The 24,859-nt window shown below is 34.8% G+C and overlaps 1 protein-coding gene across 2 annotated transcripts in view; it reads right to left on the reverse strand.

Moving 5' to 3' along the window:
* The window catches only part of EDIL3 (EGF like repeats and discoidin domains 3), a 349,377-nt gene that overhangs the window by 134,013 nt on the left and 190,505 nt on the right, over nt 1-24,859 (reverse strand). For both annotated transcript variants that reach the window (XM_036410081.2, XM_036410080.2), the window contains one exon: nt 16,363-16,476. In XM_036410081.2, the coding sequence (XP_036265974.1) occupies nt 16,363-16,476 (114 nt within the window). The remainder of the gene's footprint in view (nt 1-16,362; nt 16,477-24,859) is intronic.

Genomic DNA, 24,859 nt, shown 5'->3' on the forward strand with positions numbered 1-24,859 from the left:
TTAAGCAAGGTGGGGACCTAGTAAAAAATGACAAGAAGGACATTTGGTCACCATGTTTATAAAGGTACTAGAGGCCCATTGCAGGAAGATTCTTGCAAGAATAGGGCTTCCTTGGGCCTATTCCTGCAAGAATAGGGCTTCCTGCGGCTGGAGCGAAGGGCTTCCAGGGGGGCTTAGCTCCCTTCTCCACTGCTTCCCTCCCTCCAGTGTCCCCTACCTCATTCCTTCCAGTCTCTACTGCCTCACTCCCTCCTGTCTCTGCTGCCTTGCTCCCTCTTTTCTCTGCAGCCTCGCTCCTTCTCCACTTTGCTCCCTTTTGCAGTGCTGTTTTCAGTCTTTGCTCCATGCCTGCATATGCAAATTAACCACCATCTTTGTTAGGTTAATTTGCATACTGACTCCTGATTGTCTGGTGGGCAGAGCGGAGGGGTGGTCAATTTGCATGTTTCTCTTTTATTAGTGTAGAAAGAGTAGTAATGTGAGTCGGGTTGTGCTCATCTTCATCTGTGTTTCTACCACAGCTTGTAAATTGAATTAAGAAAATAACACTGACTGATATTTATTCAACATTTAACAAATATATTTTGAACTTCTCTGTGCAAGGCAGAGGCATAACACACATTTCAGTCCTTAGTCTTTTAAGGTTCGAAATGATGATTAGCTGGTAGTAGTTTAGCAGAAACTTAATTTTTTTTAAGTTGTCTGTCCTATTATTTTTATTTATGTATATTCAAGAAAAGTTAGCATAAATGTGTGTATGGACAGGCTCCTACATATCAGATATACTTACATTGATACCCACACACACACAATTCAGCATTAGTTTAGAATCGATTTGTTTTCACATTATAATGAAAGGAAGTCACTTTCAAATTCACTTCATAAAATAAATTCATCTGATTTTGATCTTTTGAAAATAAGACAAAGTATACTGAGCCTAGTAACTGAAAATATCCCCAAATATTTTGTCACTATGTGAACAATTTTTTAAAAGGCGTATGACAATGGACACATTACCTGATCAATTCAGTGCTTCGTATAAATATAATATGCAATTGTAGTTCTAAACAGATTCTAATTACATACAATAAACATATTTTTCAAGTACTCTGAGCTTTAAAATAGGTAAAATGTTTCTAAAAATAAGTGTTAACATCTTCATACATAGAAGATTTTAATATTCTGATCTAAATGACTTAGACTATCTATTAAGTTAGAATGCATAATTTGCAGTAACTTGAGGTCTTCTATATATTATATTTAGCAAAAGATATTTCCATTACCATGATATGTAGGACGGCACTGAACAAAATACTTAAATCAAGTTAGCATCATTTTATAACTAGAGGCCTATAGAAAATGACTGTGATGAATGGCCTTAATGATTTCTCCAGCTTTAATTTTTCTCTCTTTTTCTGTTTATTTTCTCTTTGCAAAATAAGAACGTTTCAAATGTTCACTTTTAAAAGTGCCAACTAGGCACAGGCCATCCTTCTCAGTTGAACAAAATGCTTCAGCATAAAGTGTGAAAACACTGGTTTTCAATGTTAACATTTTTAAACATAAAATTAGCATCTGGGTACATATCACATTTGTCTAATTTAGAATACAAAAGTAAAGAGTTTATAGATAATTTCCCAAATGTTTATTATTAATTTATCAAGAACTTTGCATCTAGTCCACAGGTTTCGCTCATTGAGCATTGGCCTGTGGACTGAGGGGTCCCAGGTTTGATTCTGGTCAAGGTAATCATGTACCTTGGTTGCTGGCACATCCCCATAGGGAGTGTGCAAGAGGCAGCTGATTGATGTTTCTCTCTCATCTGTGTTTCAAACTATCCCTCCCCCTTCCTCTCTGTAAAAAATCAATAAAATATATTTTTTAAAAAGAACATTTATCTAACCCAGGATTGTTTTGTGGTTGCTATTGAATTTTTTTCCAATAGCATTGTATTATAGGTGCACAATAATCCTAACACAAATAGGAAACACAAATTAAGCATTCATGCATATAAACTTGGATTTCCCCAGTATATCATATTCACATTAATGTAAATTTAAGATAATTGCCTATGCTAACAGATTTAAAAGTAAACATAAATAAATGTATTGATTATGTTGACTCTACATACCTTGCAATCACTTTGAAATTCAGTTTTAACTCCCATTTCTCATAAGCATGACTAATTAATAACATCAGTTATCAACTCCAACATGATATTTGCAAGTTTTAACTTATTTTAATATTCTCTGGTTAAGGTGGAATACAAAAAAAAAAATCCACTCTACTAGTAAAGCAGCCTTGACTAGTTAGCTCCTGTTGTTTCAGAACTAGAAGTACTATTATATTGTTGGGAATAGAGAAATTGTGAATAAAATATAAATCAGTAACTCCTTTTCACTTCTCTGCTGTTAAGTGTAAGACCAACCCTATGAAATCTTTCTTATATTTTTATTTTGAAAAATTCAGTTTAAATTTGAATTAAATGTATATATTGGTCTGTTCATGATGTTTAAATAAATGATAACCTACTTTCCATTGTTTTATGTTAATCAAACTGATAAAGGGGCACACCTCCCTGGTCTCTCTCTCTCTCTCTCTCTCTCTCTCTCTCTCTCTCTCTCTCTCTCTCTCTCTAATTCTTACTATACTCAAGTACATCTTGGCCATTCAAATGCCCATTGATGTCAAATGTCCAATTTGTCTAAGCAGAGATTTTAGGTATTCCAGAGACAAGGAAAAAAATACATTGAAGAGAATGTCTATTCTTAAAAAAACAACTTTAGATCTGAAATTGGATTTGGACAACTAGACACACAGAAGAAAGACACTAGAAAGAATAAAGTAACAAGAAATAAATGTTATAGGCATAGCCTTTTGGTAGTGTGCTGCATGTGGTGGAGTTAAGTTCCATTTAAAAAAAGAAATTAAAACATTAATGTTGTGTTTTCTAAATGTTCTTTTTTAGATATACTATACATTACTTTTGTACTAAGAAAAAAAATGTTTAAAAAAACCAAAGGGTCATTCAAAGCACGTGAAATGTCAACAGTTTTCTAAGTGGACAATTAGAGATGCTATCACCTGTTGCTAAGTGGCATAGAGATGCTCACTAAGAACTTCTTGATAGGTAATTGTGCCTACGATAACTGAGCTACTTTTCAAATAAGGTAGGTGTGTGTGTGTGTGTGTGTGTGTGTGTGTGTGTGTGTGTGTGTTTGAAATGCTGCATAATAATCTTATTAGTTTTTAATTATTCTAAACACATGTCCACATTTGTGTAGGATAATATTTGGGGAAACACATGGGCTTCTATAGATCTGGCCTGACATAAATAATGGTAAAGTATTCATACCCCCTAAGGGAAATACATCTGGACAACCTGAATTTATGCACTACTTGCTTTAGCATTAATCTATAATTTTATTCTATATATCTAAAAATAATTACTTGAATGGCTTAGCCTAGATATAAATGCCTGCTGGCAGTACAATTTTTGGAATGGTCATGTTATGTAAATGTCTGTGTTATTGTTAATAGACTTCAGTGAGACAAAGGCCCCATTATTGTGTACCATTGTGAATATCATTGTAGGAATTGAAGATGCCTCATACTTTCAGAGACATTAGTATGTTCAAATAAAAAGAAGGTATTTTAGAAATGAGAAGATATATATGATTTATGTTTATTTTTCTCTTAAGGGTACTTTTATTCACTTTAATAATTTCTTATTCCCATATTCCTGGCATAACCAAATGCACTACAATTAAGCAAACCTACAGCTGTTATAGTAAACCAGAATGACAAAATTCCTTCTTTTAGGTCATATAAGAAGCAAACATTTGAGGGATAATTACAAGATTGAAAAAAAAAATGGGTTCACAGAAAGTGCTCATGTTGTGTTGAACTTAAACTATTAATAATGGTACATTTATCTCCCCTGGTCTTTAAATACAAGTTAGTGTCTATTGGTAACTTAGACTATGTCACCTCACTGTATGATATAAACTTTCTAAACATGTACTGTTGGTGGGAAGCAGCAATGGGTTCATAAACACAACCCTATTGATACTCCTCTGCAAACCCATGATAAAAATGTAGCTTACGAGCATCGTCTGCAATGGTATCTACTTTTACACATGGAGCTAGAGAGCAGTACTTAGCGGAAAGTCCAGGAATAGACATTCCATGATAATGGCTCATTTATATCTTTAATTTTCAAAGCTTCATCCATATTATACAGAAGGAAAAAATATCTTTTGAAACCAATAAGCTGTTAACTCAGGATTCTGAACCTTTTCTATGCTATGGATACTTTTATCAGTCTGATGAAGCTTTTAACAGAAGCAAAACATAATTATCAAAATACTTTAAAATGTGTGATATTGTAATAAGTGTCTTCTACTAACATATTAAACAATAGACTTATTCCACTATAGTTTCACATTAGTGAAAAGTGTAATTATGTTTCCACGTATGTATCATGTGGTATGAGAATATCTGTGGTTTCTATTAATGATAGCCATTGGTACTGCTAATACTATGACTCACTTTTGTCCACCTTTGTAATTCTAATTTTTAGGTAGCCATTAGTAAAAATAAGCATATGATTTTTTTTCATCAAAGGATACAGACCCTTTGGTTTCTATCCACCCATCCCTTCAGGTCCTGTACCTTAGGTTAAAATTTTATGTTAAGTAGTTAAAGGGTGGGACTGAGAAAGTCGTTATGTTAATCCTTATTGCACAGTGCTCATGTTCTGTTAAACTGAAACTATTAACAATGGCAGAATTCAGAATTAATTCTAATGGGAAAGAAAATGGCATAATTAAGTTACTGCTGAGTGGATATGTGGTGATATTTATATGCCAAATAGTCATTTTATGGATGGTTACAAAATTGTGTGCTTGCTGGAGTGAGTGTACCAGAGAGAACATCAAGTGAATTTCATCTTGGAGATACCACCACAGATGTCCTTGGGTTTCCTGGAGCTAAGAGCTGCAGTTACATTTTCTGGGTGTTTTGTAGTTAGATAATAGTGCTGAGTATTTATAGGCTCCCTTATATAACTATAGTTCTATCCACTTCTTGTCAGAATAGTTTATTTTTTGTCCCTGCTCCTGTTTTCCTTGAATTTTAGTATTGAATTTATTGACTTTGCTCTGGTTCGACTTCTTTTTATAGAATCATATTCCTCAAGTTCAATTTATTTTTAAGTTGGGTACTTTATGTGTCCATTCCCTTTGGAGCTCTATAAAGTATGTGTATTATTGACCAGATAAAGCTATTAAGGTAACTATTATGGAATTTATTTTTAGGTCCTTGGCCATTTTAATGGCTCTTTGGGGTTTAAGGTACGCTCAAAGTAGAGTGCACCATAACCTGAGAAGGGCGGTCTGTGGCTGTTATTTCTTCCTCAGAACCTGCTCAGTCTGAAATGGCTACAGGCTGGATGCTCTTCAACCACCCACTGCAATTACTTAGTCTCAAAGGTTTGAGACTCCAAGTTCAAAATGTATTCTTTAACAATTCATTTCCTTGACCAGCTTCTGTTTTGAAATATTTTTTCTCTTGCTTTAAGTCTTTATTCTCTATTTCTCTGATTACTCTTTTAGGTTATTTATTTTTTATTTATTTATTTTTTGTATCTTTGCAGATGGAAGTTCTTTACTTGCCTTAAATTCTATCTTTAACAATCTAGTGCTTCTCTCTCTTGGCATTAACATTCAACCTTACCACTTCACCATTCTCATCTGATCCCTAAATCCAAATCTCTTTTTACCGCCGTACTTTGCTGAGCCAGCACCTGCATTTTAATGTCTAGCTGTACTATCTGTACTACCTTAGCAGCACGTGCCAGATGCACATACAATTCAAGGTGCCTATGCAGGAAGGAACATTGTTGTGACCCTATCCTTGGGTGGAAGAAGATTGCTCTGAAGATGAAACCCCATCCATGCACATAGCTCTCTGTCTTGCATGCAGCTGGAAGCTATCGCTTCCAAGTCAGTTGCTAGGATTGAAAAATGCAGCAAGGGGCACTACCCCACTTATCTCCAGGGTGGCCAGTAAGATTTTATTGCAACTACTTGAAATCCTTGGGCTTTCAGGAAATCATAAAAAAAAAATTGTGCACATTTAGCAAAAGATCAGAAACCATTTATGTTCTTTCCTTTCTTGTATGTGAGAAAAGCATTTATCTCTGCTGTTCAGTGGACGAGATAAAGGCAGAAACCACTGTGGTTTGCACCTATAGCATCCACATTAGGAAATAACGATTTTCAGCTTCACTTGATATTCAGATCCAAAAGTTCACCTAAATACCCCACAATGCTATGTAAACATGTGCAGAGGATAATTAATTACTGACCCAAATAATATATCATAACCATGTTCCCAATAAAGTGTTAGGGTGACTTCTTTTCTAATAGTTTCCTTAAAGACAAATTTTTGTTTTTCTATATTATACATATTGTAATTGGGTTATCTCATCTCCATTTTTTAAAGGTTGAGAGATATTTTTCCAATCATGCCTTACAATTTTAAATTTTATGAGGGTGGTATCAAGTTATCCTATCCTGTTCCCAAACTCCCCTTCTCCCTGCCTGCTTCATCTTTCTTTGTCTTTGAAATAGGAAATATGTAGTAGAGTTTTAGCCTGGAGAATAAATGCAAGACTAAATTTTAATCCCTGAACATTTGCAGTTTAAAACATAACAGGAATTAATAATTTGGAAATCAAGAAGGTTTTACTGGATGTTTCAGTAATTATTTGCAATCAAATAACAAACTGTCAGGTAATGAGAATCTGATTCAATTTGTTAGAGGCATTTAGCAAGTCCTAGGGGTCTATTTGAGAATTTTTGCTGATATTTTTTCTGTCTCTCCTTTATTAGATTATCACTTTAAGGTATGGTGGGTGAACTTTTAAAGTATAATATGTCTGTACAAAAATGCTGGGCAACATTTGGAAAAATATACCCAGAGGCATCTGATTGAAGATGGATCTTCTGTGTCAGATACAGAAAATCCAATTTGGTTTTGTCATTGAGTCAAATTTTGTGTGTGTTTATTATTGCAAAGACCTCCTTCTGCTGCAATGCTGAAATAATTTTCTCCCTTGAAGGCTATCGATAAAGTTGCTAAGTATTCTGTTTATTTGTTTTGATAAACTGATTTTATATTTAAAAAGAATGTGTAAAATTGTTATAATCAGTATCTATTCTCAAATATTTATAGTTATGATTGTTTGCATTTATATCTGTGTATATTTGTGAGCATATTTTAAATATTGTGAACCTTGGAATTACTGTGTTTCCCCGAAAATAAGACATCCTCCGAAAATAAGACCTACTTACAGGTTTCCTTCTGAGTGAAATATAAGACATCCCCCTGAAAATAAGGCCCTCCTAGGCTAAACATGAGAGATTTGGTCCACTGATTCTGAAAGAAATGGAGTCACAAGAACTCACCAGGAAATTCAGGAATTGGATTGTTATGATTACGTTCCAGAAGATGATGACATGATTGTCATTGAATAATTGAGTAAATTCTTGATACTGTATGATTCACAGTTTGTCTGGTTTGTGTTGACAACTACCATACTACCATACCGTATACAGGTAATAAATTTCCTTTATTTTCATTTAACAATAAATGTGTACTGTATTCTTCTTCATGGAAAAATAAGACATCCCCTGAAAATAAGACCTAGCGCATCTTTGGGAGCAAAAATTAATATGACACTGTCTTATTTTCGGGGAAACAGGGTAACATTATGTACAATCAACCATGAATATAAAACTTTCATCAATTCATAGTCTATTTATTTATACTATGTTCACAAAAGGTGGCAGCCTGAGGTAAGCTGTCCTTCTGTCCTATTTTATGTATTTTAGGAAAGTAATCTTAGTTAGGCGATGCTTTTAAAGACAAAAATCATTGTGAAGGCATGCCATTTCAAATTTTTAAAACAAAATGGGTATGTTTTATCTTACATGAAAATAAGATTAGAGTTAATGATTACTTTTCTTTATTTTTCTTGGATTTCTTGATAGATTTATAAAAGTTAGAGTGTATTTTGGTATTTTAAACGTGTCTGTGGTTGTAGATCGAAGTAGTTTGTAAGGTAGCTTTTTAATATATAAATACTCGTTGTTATCAAGTGGTCTTTTTTTTTTTATATATATTTGCCTTTATTGTGAAATAATCACCACAATTAGTCTAGTAACATCCATCACTATACATAGTTCATTGACTGATCTGGACTCCACATTGTCAAGGCCTGAAAGGTAAGTAAATGATTATCCTAAAAACCTTATCACATTATAATTATGCAATAATCAAATTATCCAGTAAATATTAAGATTCTATGGACCAAGGATCTGTTTATCCTTAAGCATATTGTCCCTCTCTAAAAATCTTCATTCCCACCATGCTTTCTGTGTTTTCTTGTTTGATTTTTGCTTGGTGCCTACTATCTATTCTTCTGGTCTTTCTTAGCACAAATGTCACTTCCTTAAATCCCCAAACAGAAGCAGCACCCCTGCCCCAGCTCTGTCTTCTTATCATGCATGGCACTCGCCCTGTTTTATAATTAGATTTTAAGCAATTCTTTTTTTCTATCTCACACTCTATAAACTCCATGAGAGTAAGAACTGAATTTATTTTAATTACCAATGTTGCCCCAGCTGTAGATGGTGGCTACTCTTTGATGTAATCTGGTGAATGAACTCATTCATTCATTCATGTTCTCAAAACACCCTACATAATTATGTTAAGAAAATAAAACAATAAATATTTGTGGCTACTTCATTTGATCATATAATCGAATAGATTCATACTGGACTTGTTTATTTTTGTATTAAATTTATGTGGGAAGTAATCTCAATTTTGATTTTCTTATAAATACTTCTGATTAAAAACTATTTAATATCAGAATATCTTTTTTGCTTTTCTAACTATGTCACACCTGAATGTACAAGAGTATAAATTCAGTGTTTTATGGTATAGAACTATATGTAATTATTGACTGTCTAAATAGGGTAAGGAAACACTATAATTGTCTTTTCATGGTTAGTTTCTGTTCACCATTCATTAAAATACTTGATCAAATAGTAACAGAGATGCCTTATGATAATTATGAACATAAAGACATAGATTAAAAAATAATATGAGGTCTTTGTGATTCAAAAGTACATTGTGATATAATATTTTTCAAAAACCAAAGCAACTCCCGTTTCCTATAATGGTTTTGGTTGGATTAATATTATTTCTTTATTTAAATATTTTTTTAATATCACAGGATTTCCTAAAGTTATGCACTTATAAAGCATTATAATTGAAGTCTACACAAGTTATTCTCAAGTACATAGTCACTATAGATAGGCAAGTTGAGCATATAATAAAAACTTTAAATTTTATAAATTTATAACAAAAAGTGGGATTCATTAATATCGGCTTTTCAAATAACTCAAATATATGTTTGCCTATTTTTATTTATGCAATTATTAACTTATTTACATTTATCGGCCTAGGTATGTTCCTAGGTACTTTATATATACTATTAATTTTAATCTATCCATCCATGTAAAACAAATGATATTACTAATTCCATTTCCAGATAAGAAATGTGAGGGTTAGAAATAGCAACTAATTTGTTCACACATTGAGTTCCAGAGTTGAGACCCCAGTTCTATATGTATGCAAAGCCCATGTTCTTTTGAAACATTTTTCTTGAGTGCAAGTGTTCTTAAAGTACACAGTGTAATCAAGTGTTCTTGTCACCATACATGGGCCAGGTCATCACGCCCCTGCAATGCCTGGGGTAAGGCCGGGCTCTAGTTCACTAGTAACAGTGAAGCTACGCAAATCATTTCATTGCTCCATAACAGTTTTCTCTGTAAAATGGAGCCAGGGATAAATAAAGCTTAATACAAAGGGTGGTTAAGAGGATTAAATGAATAAATATTTAAAGTACTTTGGAGAGTGCTTGGCACATGATAAGTTAAAAGTCTAAAATAACATCAACATTATCATATGACAATTGGTGGCAACATATTAAGATACAGTTGAGTGTTTATAGTTATTTGCAGATTTGACTTTACAAATGCAATAATGAAGTGTTGAGCATAGAAAAATACATATCACATAATTTATTTTATCAATTTTCACTAAGACTGCAGTTTTACAAATGTACTTGGCAGTGAACACTGAAGAGCACATGGACACTTGTATAGCATATATTGTATATGTCTGTGTATTTGTAAATATTAGCTCACTTGTAAAAAAGGCCTAAATAGTTACAGCTGCTCAAAAAATGAAGCAAGGACAATATTTATAGTTTTCAAAATATATGCACATGAATTATTGCCTTTGTTCTATATATCTAACTTTATAGATAGAACTCTTAAAGGAAAGGGTTGTGGATTTATTTAGGTTACTTTATTAAATTTTTAAAAACCTGGATAATTTTGACATTTGGTGACACCACTTTATCCTCAGCTGAAGATTTTAGTTTTCATTTTTTATTAAAATCCTCTGAAATCATATAAGTCTTAATACTTTTCAGCAAAATAATTTGGGGATGTTGCATTATGAGAGCTCCCTTGGAAACTATCTTAATTTCCACAAATAGCAGCGGCACTGGAATGAATTTGAGTACCGTTTCTGAAACTTAATCATGTTACATTTAAACACCCAGGGGGGAACTGTAGATGTCTACTGTGGGCCACATAGTCCAATAAATGAAAACAATCCCAGTTATTTTTAGATGAGTTAAGTAAAGTGCTATCAATTTCCACTGCATGTACTTAAACACCACGTTCCGTTAAATGCACATGGCGCAGCATATCTGTTCTTCTGAGAATAGGTTCCCATTCCGGTTCATCAGCATTTTCCTTGCAAGCTGTTTATGAAAAGGGCTGTCTGAACACTGGAGTGTGTGTCATTTACAAGCAACAAGAAAATACAAATTAAAATTCTAATTAGAACAATTGCTGGAATATTATTATAAATACTATGGGAACACTAAGATAATTTTCACATATCAATCAAAAGTAACTTAAATTAAAATAAAACATAGTGAAATGTAATCAAATCCCAGTTAATGAATAAAAAATGAACATAAAAAATAACTGAAATCTGCCCCAATTCAAAGATAGGTTATTTAGAAACCTAAATTGAAACTCTTTAAATGATAATATTACTCTCCTCACCAACTTATAAACATAATTATTAGAGGTATATTTTTCCAAGTATTAAAACATTTGTTATTAACATTTGATATAATTATACTATTATTGAAAATGTTTAATAAATGATTTATATAATATTATTATCACATAATTGAGCACCATGTTAAAAACAGATAAGGTTAGATATAAATTTATTCTTTATAAAGTGCTGAATAGCTATATTAATTAAATATATACATTACATTAAATAAATCACTTTGATTTTTATATAATATTTATTCAAGTAGCAATCAACATAAACATCTTGCATTCACATGTCTATTGATTAATTGATATGCATGAGAAATTGAGAAATAAAGAAGTGATTTAAGATCATTTATCAAAATGCCTGCATGCAGAACTGGCATATAAAGAGAAACAACTTCCCTGTTTATCTCTCTGATTATAAATCCATCTGCATAACCACATTGCAAAATATAATTATAACAGGTCCTATCAAGTCAAAGGGAAACAATTCAACTTGTAATATTATTTTGTGAGTACCAGTTTACATATTATTATTCTGGCAAAAGCAGCTTTATAATACAACTTAAAAATAGAAAGTCGGGCAAAAAAAGAACTTGATAGTGGTTGAAGGCACTGAAATGTCAGATATCTTACCCATGCATGAAGAACTCAAAGTGCTAGGTTCATTCATTCATTTAGCAAATATCTGTCAAGCACTTATTATTTTCCAGTTCTATCTAGGTGGTTGTGATTGGAACAGCAAAAATCTGCCCCTCATAGAGTATATTCTCTACTGGAGAATTAGTCAACAAACAAAATTTAAAAGTAAAAATATATGTTAGTGATTAATGCTAAGGAGAAAACTACAGCAGAGAAGGAGTTGAGTGTGTGTTTTGGGGTGTTATGGTAAGGAAGTGGAGAGGTCAGGGAAAGCCTCATTGAATAGGTGCCTGTTATGCAAGAACCTGAAGGAAGTGTGGGAGTATTCATACAAATATTACAGAAAAAAGGAAATAGAAAAGGAAATGCTCTGGGAAAGAATGTGCCAGGTGAGTGCCTGAACCTGCTAGAGGCAGGAGCAGTGCATAAGAAAGTCAGATTCCCAGGTGATGCGGTCAGAGAGGTGAGGGAAAAGGCTGGAAGTCCAGGCCGGTCCTGCAGGCCTTGGAATGGGACTGTAATTTTCACTGTCGGCAGTCAGCAGTGAGTAGAAGATTCTGAGCTGAGAGATGATGCACTCTGACTGTTTCACAGGTTCCCTCTGAGAGCTGGGTTAGGAATAGACCGTGGGAGGAACACGGGCAGAAGGCGGGAAGGATTTCTCTTAAGTAATGTCTCCTGGGAGCTTTTATGTTTGTAAACAACTATCACCTCTTTTGCCTTACAATTTTCTACTCATAAGACAAATTTCTTATGGAGTGAGTGTGCGTGTACGTGGTGTGTGTGTGTGTGTGTGTGTGTGTGTGTGTGTGTGTGTGTTGGAGCTTCCAGGGAGCCTCACGATTAGCTAGCATGGAGCCCTGGCTTAACAGCTCTCATTCCCCTCCCTTTGTCTTTTCCATATTCTGTCTAACGTTTGCCAGCTGGCCTCTGCTCCTCTTTAGGACTTCATCCTTTTGTGTTGACAAATACTGCCATGTGCTTCTGCCATTCATCTTTTGCTTTCCACTTGAGTAAAGAAAGGGGTAGAGATACATGGTGAGAGGTAGAAGCAGAGTGGTGCACGGTCAGTCCAGTGTTTTCTTCACATATCAAGTGCTCTCATTAAATAGATATTTAAAATACTTTTCTCATTTCCAGTTCATAAAGTACTAAAGTCTATTTAAAAAAAAGATCATAATATTTGTAAAAACAATAATAAAGGCACTACTATAATATAAATATTAGACTACTTTTTTTGTGAGAAGTTCTATTTACATTCTTGCTGCTGTTTTTTCTGTTATATTCAATTCTATTGAACTGAGAGAAACAATATATTAAGGGTAAGTATTATGTGCCTTCCACGGATATTGTAAATATTTCTCAGTTTATTGTTTACTATTTTATACAGCTATTTCAGTGTTCAAGTCAATTGTATTACTTTGCAATACTTGCCATTATTTATGATTTTTTTTTGGGGGGGGGTTCTGAGAATGATTTCATCTTTAAATATACCAGAACTTAATTAATCCATCAGTAAAAATAAGGAAAAAATATTTCAAGTATAGCAAATATGAGTGCAGGAGCCCACAATTAGACTAAAGGCAGTTTGGATTTAAACACAATGATAATAGCATTTCAGTGTGGGTATCCTCTGACCCAGCCAGTAGTTATTCTCTATCTTTCTCCCTTCCCTCTTCCTCCTGAAAAAGCAGACTGAGCAAATGGCTTCTCTACCGTTATTGCAGGCAGAAGCCAACCCAATGGTGTCCCTATGGGACATGATACAAAGCCCAGAAAAAAGGTTTATCCATCTCACTAAAGAGTGGAAGCTGGCACAGTGGTTATAATCTATATCATGTCAACTCTGAAGATCCTCACCTCGGTCAGCTCAGAGCTGGCACTACCTACAACTTGCAGGTGTTTCTAGGTGCACTGTCATGAGTGAATGCTCAGAGTTCTCAGTGTGTAGACCTAAATCAACTCTGGAGCAGAATGCACTTTCATTTATCAATTTTAAAAACTCTGTGAAGTCACAGAAAAAGGCAGAGCCATCTAACAGACAATACAAAGAGTAAGAATCCTAATTTATTGCAACTCTTACAAGTGTGCCACAAGTGTTCTCTTTACTGGGGCACAGAGATGACAGAGGATGTGGGAGGATGTCAGAGCATATGATGGATTAAGGGTAGTACCTCACTATCACATTCATGTTCAAAGAGAAATCTGCATTTAAATATAAATATTATATGAATGTAAAACCAAGTCAAAGAAAACCAAGGAATTTCAGTAAACACACTATCATAAACTGATTGAAATCTATTAGGCACAAACTGGGGGCACTTATCAAAGTCTATTTCAACACATCCTTCCATAATCAATAAGGTTCTTTCTTTAAGGTATTTTCAGAGGTGGTGACCTCAGCAAAAGTCTCTGATGGGAGGATGGGCAGGCTTTAGTTATTGGTTTCAATGACTAGTTCACATCCAGGTCTCCTTTCATTTTCAACATGCAAACAAGTAACTTGGTGTCTAGTTGCTCCTTGGTCAGTATGAAGAGAGAATGGGGGAAGGCAAGGCCATATAAATAACTCCAAGTCTTAGATCTCCTTTTTTAGGAGAGGAGGTTGTCTATAACTTCAGACACTACTTCTTAAGGTCACTCAAATAGCGAGGGTTTGACCACCATGGAGAGGCTCTCATTCCTAAGGAGGATTCTCATGACATGTCCCTTGAACAATTCTTCGAAGGTCTCGTCTTCTTTCTCCCCTGCCAGTCCTCCTACGGGTGGCCTTGTCAAACCTGGACATGCTCTTATCCAGGCATAGTTTTAAGATCTTTCCAAGTTCCAGTGCTCCCTGACAGCCTTTCATTCTGGCACCAGATCTCTGTTTTTGCTGCATCAAAGTCAAGTAGTCGACTACCATCTATTGTTGTTCTTCATCATATTAACAAAGTGTTCTTTTTCAGGCCCCTTAGGAGGATGCTTTTTAACACAACTTCCAGTGCTGACTGGGCAGATATTTTCAAGACCCATAAATATAAGTTTAAGAAGGGTGCAAGAACTATGCCTGGAGTAAGCCAAGGACCAGTTGAAATTAAATTCATCTAATGGCTGGTTAGTTACATGCTTAGTAGGAAGGTCACTAGGATCGTTGGCTGGGTGGCTATTTGTCGATGACCAACCTTTCTTTCCATCTATCAGTGCCTGCAGCATCTTCATCAACTCATGCTCACTGTCCTTCACCAATGATTTTTAAGCTTAGAAAAAATTTCCCCAACCAAGGTATTTCTTTGATATTCAGAATTTCACTATTAAAAAAATTTTGGAGCTAGGGTAATAAGCATTCCTAGATCATCGTTTTGATTATATATACAACCCAATGAAACTCTTAAATAATTTTCCTTTTTTATGTTTTATAAATTACCATTGTCAAAGGAAAGGAAGAGAAGAAAAGTGAGAAATAAAAATGTTACTATGGCTAAAAAAAGCAGCAGTATATATGTGTGTGTGGGGAGTGTGTATAAGAGAGGAGGTGTAGTGTGCTTTTGTGTTGATCTTGTTCAAAACTCCATATCAATAGATATCTCAATTTAGAGGAAAATATTCTGAACTTGGAATCATAAGACCTAATCCTAGATTATGTCTGTTTCTGTCACTAACTGTGATAGCCTGGACATAGCCTAGGTGCCAGTTTCTGCATCTGAATTCCGAGGTGCCAGTTTCTGCATTTGCCTTCTGAATTCTATAGTATTGTGATCTCTAATAGCATACACATCAAAGAAGTAGTACTATGAAGTGTATATATATATATATATATATATATATATATATATATATATATATAGTTATTGAACTATATCATTATTGTTCTCATTAATATATATTTGTGCCCAATTCTGGTCTCCTCCCATGAGACTATAAATCTGTTACTATCTTTTCCTAGTATTTTCTTTGTTTGTTTATGGGAATAAAGGAGTGCTTTGTTCTTCTTTGTTAACACTTCAGGTAAATTATCGGTCTAACATTTGATCTATAATATCGAGACTGGCTTAGGTTTCCAAGAAGAAAAAATGTGTGTACAATTTCTACTAATATATTGTTCAACTCAACATGAATCCTCCTTTACCCCTACCTTTCCTTGTGATAGAGGCTATCTGGGCATAGTGTGCTGCCTGTATTGTCTAAACCAACACTACTGAAAATTTAGGTCACACACACACTCAAAGCCAAAATAGTAATGATGAGAGAGATACACTTGGGGTTTGAGGATCTATTGCCCTACTTTCAGACCACAGGGTGACCACTCCTGTGCCCATCATGCCCTGAGATCTATCCTGGAATTTAATAACATTTAAACAACAAATATTAAATATGCCACTTCAAAAAATTATGAATTCTGGAAGTAAACTATATTGATGTCAACTCAGTTCCTATAACAAATGCAGGCTATGCAAATAAAACTTTGTGCATGTATATATATATACACTCTATATATATATATATATATACTAATACTTACTGTATTGACAATTTCTTCCCATGAATTCACCTGGGCACTCACAGGAATAGTTAGCAACAAGGTCTGTACATATTCCACCATTTTTGCAAGGCTCAGCTTCACATTCATTTATATCTGAGGAAAAAAGAAAAAAAACATAATAAGTAAAGTTATTGGTGAATAAAATGATTAGCTTTGTGTACGAATCATAAGTCAACTATACAAACGGTGCTTAAATTGATTAGCAATCAAATTAAATCAAGTTCAAATGGAATTGAGAATCTAAGTGAAAGAACAATAGAACTAAACTACACTTCAATAAAAATATAAATATGAATAGTGTAAGGAAATAGTCAGTGTATTCCTTAGAATTAAATCAAACAAATTAACTCTGATGGAGAGATGAATTGGTATCACTTAGAAGATCTAGAAACTTCCCCTGCAGCAACAACTGCCAATTAATACTGTCTCATTTCATCTTAATTCATTAAAATTCCAACTGACAGAGATGTTTTAGTTTCTAAATAGTTTGCCTTTGATGAATGCGATAAGAAGCAAATTAGAGTTAAAAGCTAAAGCTCATTAAATGCAAAGTATAATAAATGTAAATGATGATCACTTCCTAATCTCATTCAAGGGTTTCTAAAGTTAGGATAACAAGAGACTTATCCCTTGATATACCATTATTATACCTGATGTAAAATCACTGGAAATATAAAACATTTAAATTATACTAATTTCCATGCTAATTTTGGACAACAGAAATAATGAGTATGATTTTAAATGAAAAAGTAATAATGGCTAATCCCGTCAAATATCAGTCACTAATATTTACCAATCATTCTGCTAAGCACAGCCCCACTGGGCTCCATGGGAGCCAGTGAATTAGTCAAAGGACACACACTGCTTCTACTGCTTTCTCTTCTTGTCATCTACTCCAATGAACTCCCTCTCTGCCTTTCTTCCCACAGCTCTTTTTTTCCCCCCCAACCTTCTTAACTACCTAAATGGTGTTAACCTAGAAACTGTCTATTCACTCACCTTTCGCCCTTTTTTCTAGACAGACTGTGAATTTTACAGATTCAGTCCTGCCTTGCACCGTTCTTTGCACTTCTGCAAATGCCACACACTATCTGATGACAACTAGTGCCCAATAAATGTTTCCTGATAGTTCTAACAAAAGATTAGAAATAGTGGTACACAGATAATGTACTAGTAAATGTGTGTGTGTCTGTGTGTGTTTTAATTTCAGTTGTGTTTTGTGCCTTCTGATACACTACAATGTATCAAAAGGTATTTGTGAAGTACTGGGTTTTCATAGTATTTAAAGCAATATATATCATCATTAAGTTACTCCCTCAAGACCAAACAAGGGAAAAATAATAGGAAAGTCTCTATTTGCACTTTGTTTTATAATTTTCTTCTAAATAGTATTTCTTCTGGGAAGCAAAGTTGTCTACCTCTCATTACAAGTTTACTGTACAAATGTTGGTCTAAATTTCCTTAGCCAGTTGATGACTTACTCTGAAAAAGCATCCCTTTTGGATTCTGGTTGACTATTACAACTTAAGAGTAAAACCAATTCATGACTGCGTTCATAAAGATTAAAAATAATTTAAGTTTTTCCCCCCCATCAAATCATAGATAATAAAAGGCTAATATGCAAATATATATGGGGTCCCCTTGATTGGACCCCAACCATGCATGAATTAAAGCATGAGGGTTCTAGTAATAAACCAAAATCTGATAGTCTCAAGAAATAGCTGTGTGCTATAAAATACAATAGGCTCGTAAATATTTAACACTAAAACTCTCCAGAAATAAAGAAGAAAGGAAAGAAGGAAGGAGTAATTTTTTTTTTATCTGATGTAATAGTTAGCTCTTTTTAGTCATGTCAACATTTCACTTAGTCTTCATAATAAACTACTGCAAAATATTTTCATTAAATTTTGAAAGTGTACAAAGTCTCTGTGCTTTTTAAGTTAAAAAAAATTTTAACTTTTGCAAGCTCAGTGTAAAGTTATGATGATGTTTGGCAACTTTAGAACATGCCTGCTATGTCTTCTGTTTGATCATATCTACTAAAATTTATTTCTCATGGCCAAATTAAACTTTTATGTCTTTAAAGATGCATTACCTTATTTTGTAAATGACACACATGATTCTTTTATATATTGATATAGGATAAACTAAGTATTGATATCTGAAGATCACATAAAGGAAGTATATCTCCATTTTGGACTTTAAAGTTTTAGGATTAGTAAGGGCAGGATGAAGATGGTGAATTTCTGAGCAGGAAACCAGGATGAGTAACACCTTTGAAGAGAAATGTCCATGGTGTGACACTGTGCTCACGTACAGGAATAGCCCAGTCTGTCTGGAGCAGAAAATGGGAAGAGGAGTGCTGGTGATCACATCTGAGGACACAGACAGGGAGCAGATTATGAAGAACCATTATTGCTAGCTGAGCGAGCTGCTTTTACCTTTTGGCATTGAAGACCTAGGAACAAGCAGATGGAGGGTACTCTCTGTACCCTTGTATTTTAGAAAGACCTAGTTAAATCATACATGGCACAGTTTAAGAAATGAGTAAAGGAAGACAGAATGAAAACCTACACAGGATTTGATGTTAATAGAATATATATCTTATCTAATAAAAGAGAAATATATAAATTGACTGTCAATTCACAACACCCACAGCCAATCAGGAGTGAATATGCAAATTAACCCACCAAAGATGGTGGTGGCCCCACTCCCCAGCCACTCCAGGCCTCTGGGCAGTGGGCCTCCTCCGGGCCTCCCTGCCACACTCCACACCTGTAAACCATCCTTGCAGCCTCCCTGTGGCCCAGCCCCCAGCCTCATAGGCAACCCTCTGGTGACTGAGGTCATAGCTCCTGGTGTCTGGTTTCTCCCTCTACCCCACCCCTGCCCTGCTGCTCTGGTAAACAAAACCCTAGCATTGGAGCAAACTCATGGGCATGGACACATATGGGAGCTCATTTGGTGCATAATTAGCACACCCCAGAAGCCCTGAGCCAGCCATGCGGTGATGGTGGCAGCTATGGCAGCAGTGGCAGGCGGCTCAGCTTTGATTTGAATAGATAAAAGAGGCCACCTACACTGTAACCCAAATTATCAGATCACCCTCCTCCCTATCTCTCCAAATCAAGAGGGGAGGGGTGTTGGGCATGGAGGGAGGGCAGACAGGAGGCGGAGGGTGGAGGGCAGAGGAGGAAGAGGATGAGGAAGGGAGTCAGTTGCATCCCACTTTCACAATGGGAAAGTGAGATGCACTAGAGCACCCAACCTCTCCAGTCTTCCCCACGTGCCTCCCTCCCCCCACCTCTTCCTTTCCATGCCTCCCTGGAAGCATCAGCACTGCACAGAGCAACTCTCTGGAGAAGGAAGGCAGGGAGGAAGCACCGGAGGGCACAGGGCTTGCCACTTCCTTGCCACTGCACAGGCTGCACAGGCTGCAGAAGTACGCCCACCACGTGCTGGCAGCCAGGGGAAGGAAGGCCTATTCTTACATGAACCTTCCTGCATCGAGCAAGCAATATATATATATATATCCCCAAAATGTATACACTTTAACAGCTCATAACTCAATTTTGAAAATGAAATGTATTTTTGAAAAAAAATGCACACACTTTGAATAATTATAAAAGCAGTTACTGCTTTTATAATTATTTAAAGTGTGTGCATTTTTTTGAGGGGGAAGATATATATTAATATATAAATATATATATACTTAATATTCATTCAAGGATATTTTGTTTCCCCACCACCACCCCATTACTTTTAGAGAGAGAGAGAAATGGAAAGAGAAAGATGTTGTCAGAGAGAAAAATTGATCAGTTGCCTCCCATGCACCTGAAGTAGGGATCAAACCCACAACCTAGGTATATGCCTTGACATGGAATTGAACCTACAATCTTTTGGTATATGGGACAGTGTTCCAACCAATTGTTTAGGGCACAAGATATATTTTAATTCTCAAGTAAGAGGCTCTGAACACTTTCTCATTTTAAGATTGAACTGAATCATAAGTAAGAGAAAACCCAGCTTCCGGTACTTGGATATGTTAATAGAAGGAAATTTTTACAGTGCCTAACATGAGAACAATCAAGAGTTAAAACACATACATTAGGAATGTGCAGGTACTCTTGCTCATAGTTTCCTTGCATCTTCCAAGACTTTACACAATAACTGTATGTACACATGTTAATATGAATCTAATCAATTTTTAAACCTTCTGCCTATTCTTCAGGACAGATCTACAATGGCCAACAATGGAAGTTAAAATTAAGAACATCTGATTCTAAAAAAAAAAGCAAACAAAACCAGTTACACTTTTACCCATACGTGAACATAGGCAAGATAAACTGGAATTGCATTGCAGAATTTAAAATGCTTTATAGTCATAGTCAATTTGTGATGAAAAGAGATCTTTTACTATTTGGGCACTTTTCAATTTTTCTTGATTTAAGAAACTACTTTAAACCTAAATTCATAAAAACATAAATGTTATATTAAGTGAGTTATGTTCTTTAATATAGTAGCAAGATAAGTAACACTTTTCTACATGTGTACGAATTTGGTAACATGCAGGCTCAGAGAACAGATGCCAATTTCACAGAGGAGGTTATACATTAGTATAATATAGGGATTCTTTCAGTGGCAAAGGCTATTTGCACTGTGATTAACACTGCAAGCAATCTAAATGGAAACAGATCTCAATTTAAATAAATCATGTTTAATTAAAGACTAGATATAAATGTTCACAGAACATAATGTAATGGAATGAAAATTAAACATCTTTGTAATAAATCACATATATTTCTCTTTTTCACAGATGAAGGCATTATCATTTCCAGAAAAAAGTTCAAATCTAGCAATAATATACTAGACTATACTAGACTATTTTTATAACTAAGAAAAACTTGACATAGCAGTTCTAAAATAAAATAGAAATTCCCATATTTGTTCATATTTATAGTCCATGCATTATTAAAATAGCTATCATTTTTTGAGGACTTTGTTTCTATGATTGCTTAATGAAATTGTTGGCTTTTTTTAAAACCTAATTGAAAATTGGACTTTATCAATACACCAGCTTAGTCCTGATTTCTTTCTCTCAACACATAAAACATCATTGTTCACAGTGTAGTCTGAGACATAGTAACAAGCTAAATCTGGATTTCCAGATGTAGATGCATATACACTTTTTCTTTGAGAGAGAAGGAGAGGAGCAATGAAGGAAGAAGAAAATAAGATAAAGAAAGACCAGAAGAGATGAGGGAGTAGACTGATGGTCACAACAGTATGAATTTCTCTGAACCAAAGAGGCACTCGAGGAGGATTTCCATGCCCTTTGCTCTGCTGTAAACCTGCTACACAGATTTATTCACTTGTATATGTATAAGTTAGACGCTGTCTTTGCCATTATGTCTCAGCCCATTTTCTTCAGATTTGTGAAGGTGTGTTCATAGTCTACCTGCTTTGTATTGAGTTTTTGCTAACAAATAATTGGTCAGATAGTTTCCATTTCTTTTTTTGTGGAGAGGATATTTAAGATAGATGCTCCTAGAAACAGTCAGGTATGTAACACAGTATTATTAGCTATAATCACCTTACTGGACTTTAGGTCCCCAAATCCCAAACTTATAACTGGAATTTTGTACACTGACAAATTTCCTCATTTCTCTACCCACCCTACCCACCACTCTTCTCTCTATTTCTCTGAGTTTGTCTTTTTAGATTTCATGTATAAGTGAGACAATACTTTGTCTTTCTCTAACTTCACTTCACATAATGTCCCCAAAGTCTATCCAAGTTGTCACAAATAGCAGAATTTCCTTCTTTCTCATGGCTGAGGAATATTCCTGTGTGTGTGTGTGTGTGTGTGTGTGTGTGTGTGTGTGAGTGAGTGAGAGAGAGAGAGAGAGAGAGAGAGAGAGAGAGAGAGAGAGAGATCTTCCTTACCCATTTATCTTTTGATGGACAGTTGGTCCTTTCCATATCTTGTCTATTGAGTATTTTTATGTAAAACAGTATGAACATTACCCCCAAACCAAAACAAAACTACTGTATAATCCAGCAATCCAGCTTCTGGCTATAGATTCCAATAAATTGGGAAGAAAAAAAAAAGGATCTCATAAAGATATTGGCTTTGAATATTTTGAGCACTGACACTATTTAGACCAGGACATCCAATCATTCTTGCTTCACCTAATCTTCTGGTTAGTGGAGATAAAGGCAACTCAGTTCAAACATGAACCCATTTCCTTTTCATCCCTAAGTACATCTAGACCCCAGGAGCATGAAGAAGGAACAACTGATTCTCAGGCCGAGCAACCTCATTTTTATATATTAAAAGGACAGCATGATAAAGCCTTTTTTTCCCCCCTTTGCAAAGAAATAATTTCTCACCTTCTTGATTCCTTTCCCTTGGGTTGTCTTTCCTCCTTGCAATATTGTTATTGACTCTTAATTAGCCAGCAAGAGCTTTTTCAAGAGCCTGCTATATTTGATCCTTAACAACACATCTTCCCTGGGCTCCCCATTAGCTATTAAATATTCTCCAGACCTCCTGTGAGTGATTGCCTTTTAAAATTTGACCTTTTAGTTTTGTTCTTATCTAAAGCCTATTGTTTTTCAATTTCTCTCTTAAGGCTGAACAAATTATGATGAATTTGTAGGAATTCTTTCACCTACTTAGATACTGAATTTAATTATGTCATGTGCAGAATTATCTACGGGGTTTCCCAGTCATTTCTGGGATCAGTTTAGTATATTTTTAATATTGTGTGTTTGCACTCCCTTTTGATCTGGCATTCTGCCATAATATTAGTAATTCATTTTAAAGAAGCAATTTGAACTCTGCATTCTTTAATCAGAACATATCACACGCTAACTTTTTTTATAATAATTTACTGATAACTTTCATTTACCAAGAATAATAGCATCAAAAAACAAGCAAATCCAAGAGGTATCTATCCATCGCAACTTTCTAACAGAGATTATACTCTCTTGCCATGTCTATCCTATAATCCTAACATTTAATATCTCAATTTAGATGCAAAAATCCTTAGAGACAAAGAATTGAGACAGAGTCCAATTCTCTAGGATGCCTCTATGTAAAGTTACTCTTATAAGACCTTATTTGCCTTAACCAGATATTTGGCCAGTAGGACAAGATAGCTTTTCCAAGGTATGTATAAAGCTAAAACCAGGGGAAATAGAAGAAGGGTTGGGGAGGAGGTAATAATATAGTGCTTTAACTCAAATATTTAAAGCCTTAACATTTTATAAATAGAAGTTATATGAAGAATGTACAATAGAAGCCAAAAGAACTGATATCTCTGGTGAAAATTTTCTCATTAAAAAAGATATTACCTCAGGGGCACACAGTATAGTAGCTGCAATAAGTATTTGTCCATTAGTAAGAAAGAACTGGGAATATTAGAGACCTGTACAGTGAATCCCTTGATTGGGGCAGGTATACCAAACTACTTTTAAAGGGGTGCTATTAAGGAAAATGAGTTAAAACAATGCTCCTTTTAAAAGTTAGAACTTTAAAACTATACCAATGACTGATAGAAAAAAATTAATTCACTTGAAATATGGTGTTGAAATAGAGTTCTATGGATACCCTGAACCTTCAGAAAAGTGAACAAATGGGTCCTAAAACAAATTAAGTCTGAAATATTGCTGGAGGCAAAAATGACAAAACTAAAGCTGTCCTACTTCCAGGCACATCACAAGAAGGTGATAATGTTGACAAAAATAGAAGGCAGCAAGAAAAGAGGAAGACCAAATATGTGATATATTAACTCTATAAAAGAACCCAAAAGCATGAGTTTACAGGCTCTGAGTAGGCTACTGAGGACAGGAAATTATGGACATCACTCATTGGTGGGGTTGCTAGGAGATGGAGCTGATTCAATGGCACAGAGCAACAATGCAAAGGACCCACACCAGAGCTTCTGATTCAAATGGACTTGGATGGAATGAAGGCAGTGCTATTGTTTATATAGTAGACCAGGTGATTCAAAGTGTAACCAGGGTTGATAAATATTGAGCAGAACTTCTCTGTATAAAGCCTATCTTCCATCCATCCATCTAGCCTGAGTTTCTGTGCTAGGTGCTAAGAATGCAAATATGTTATGGTCCTTTATTTTCTCAATGTTCTTGCAGTAAATGGACAAGGAAATAATCAGGTATAATGCAAAGTGAAAAAAGCTCTACTAGGAGAATGAATTCACAGTTTTTCAAAGGAACTCTGTTATCAATAACTAAGTCAGCTTAGCAGGCTAGAGAATATTGAGTTTTAGAGGAGGAGTCTTATTGGCTAGGGGAAATGCTTCTAAGTTATCTGGAGTTACAAATAATTTATAAGGTTATTTTTATGAATTCATATACATCTCATTATTCTGCAGTTGTGAGAGTGAGTCATATATTTTCTGGTTTCCTACTTTTACCGTGGTATGTTATCATTTTATACTTTTGCATA

The sequence above is a fragment of the Pipistrellus kuhlii genome, unplaced genomic scaffold (genome assembly GCF_014108245.1).
Source record: "Pipistrellus kuhlii isolate mPipKuh1 unplaced genomic scaffold, mPipKuh1.p scaffold_m20_p_4, whole genome shotgun sequence".
Taxonomy (NCBI): Eukaryota; Metazoa; Chordata; class Mammalia; order Chiroptera; family Vespertilionidae; genus Pipistrellus; species Pipistrellus kuhlii.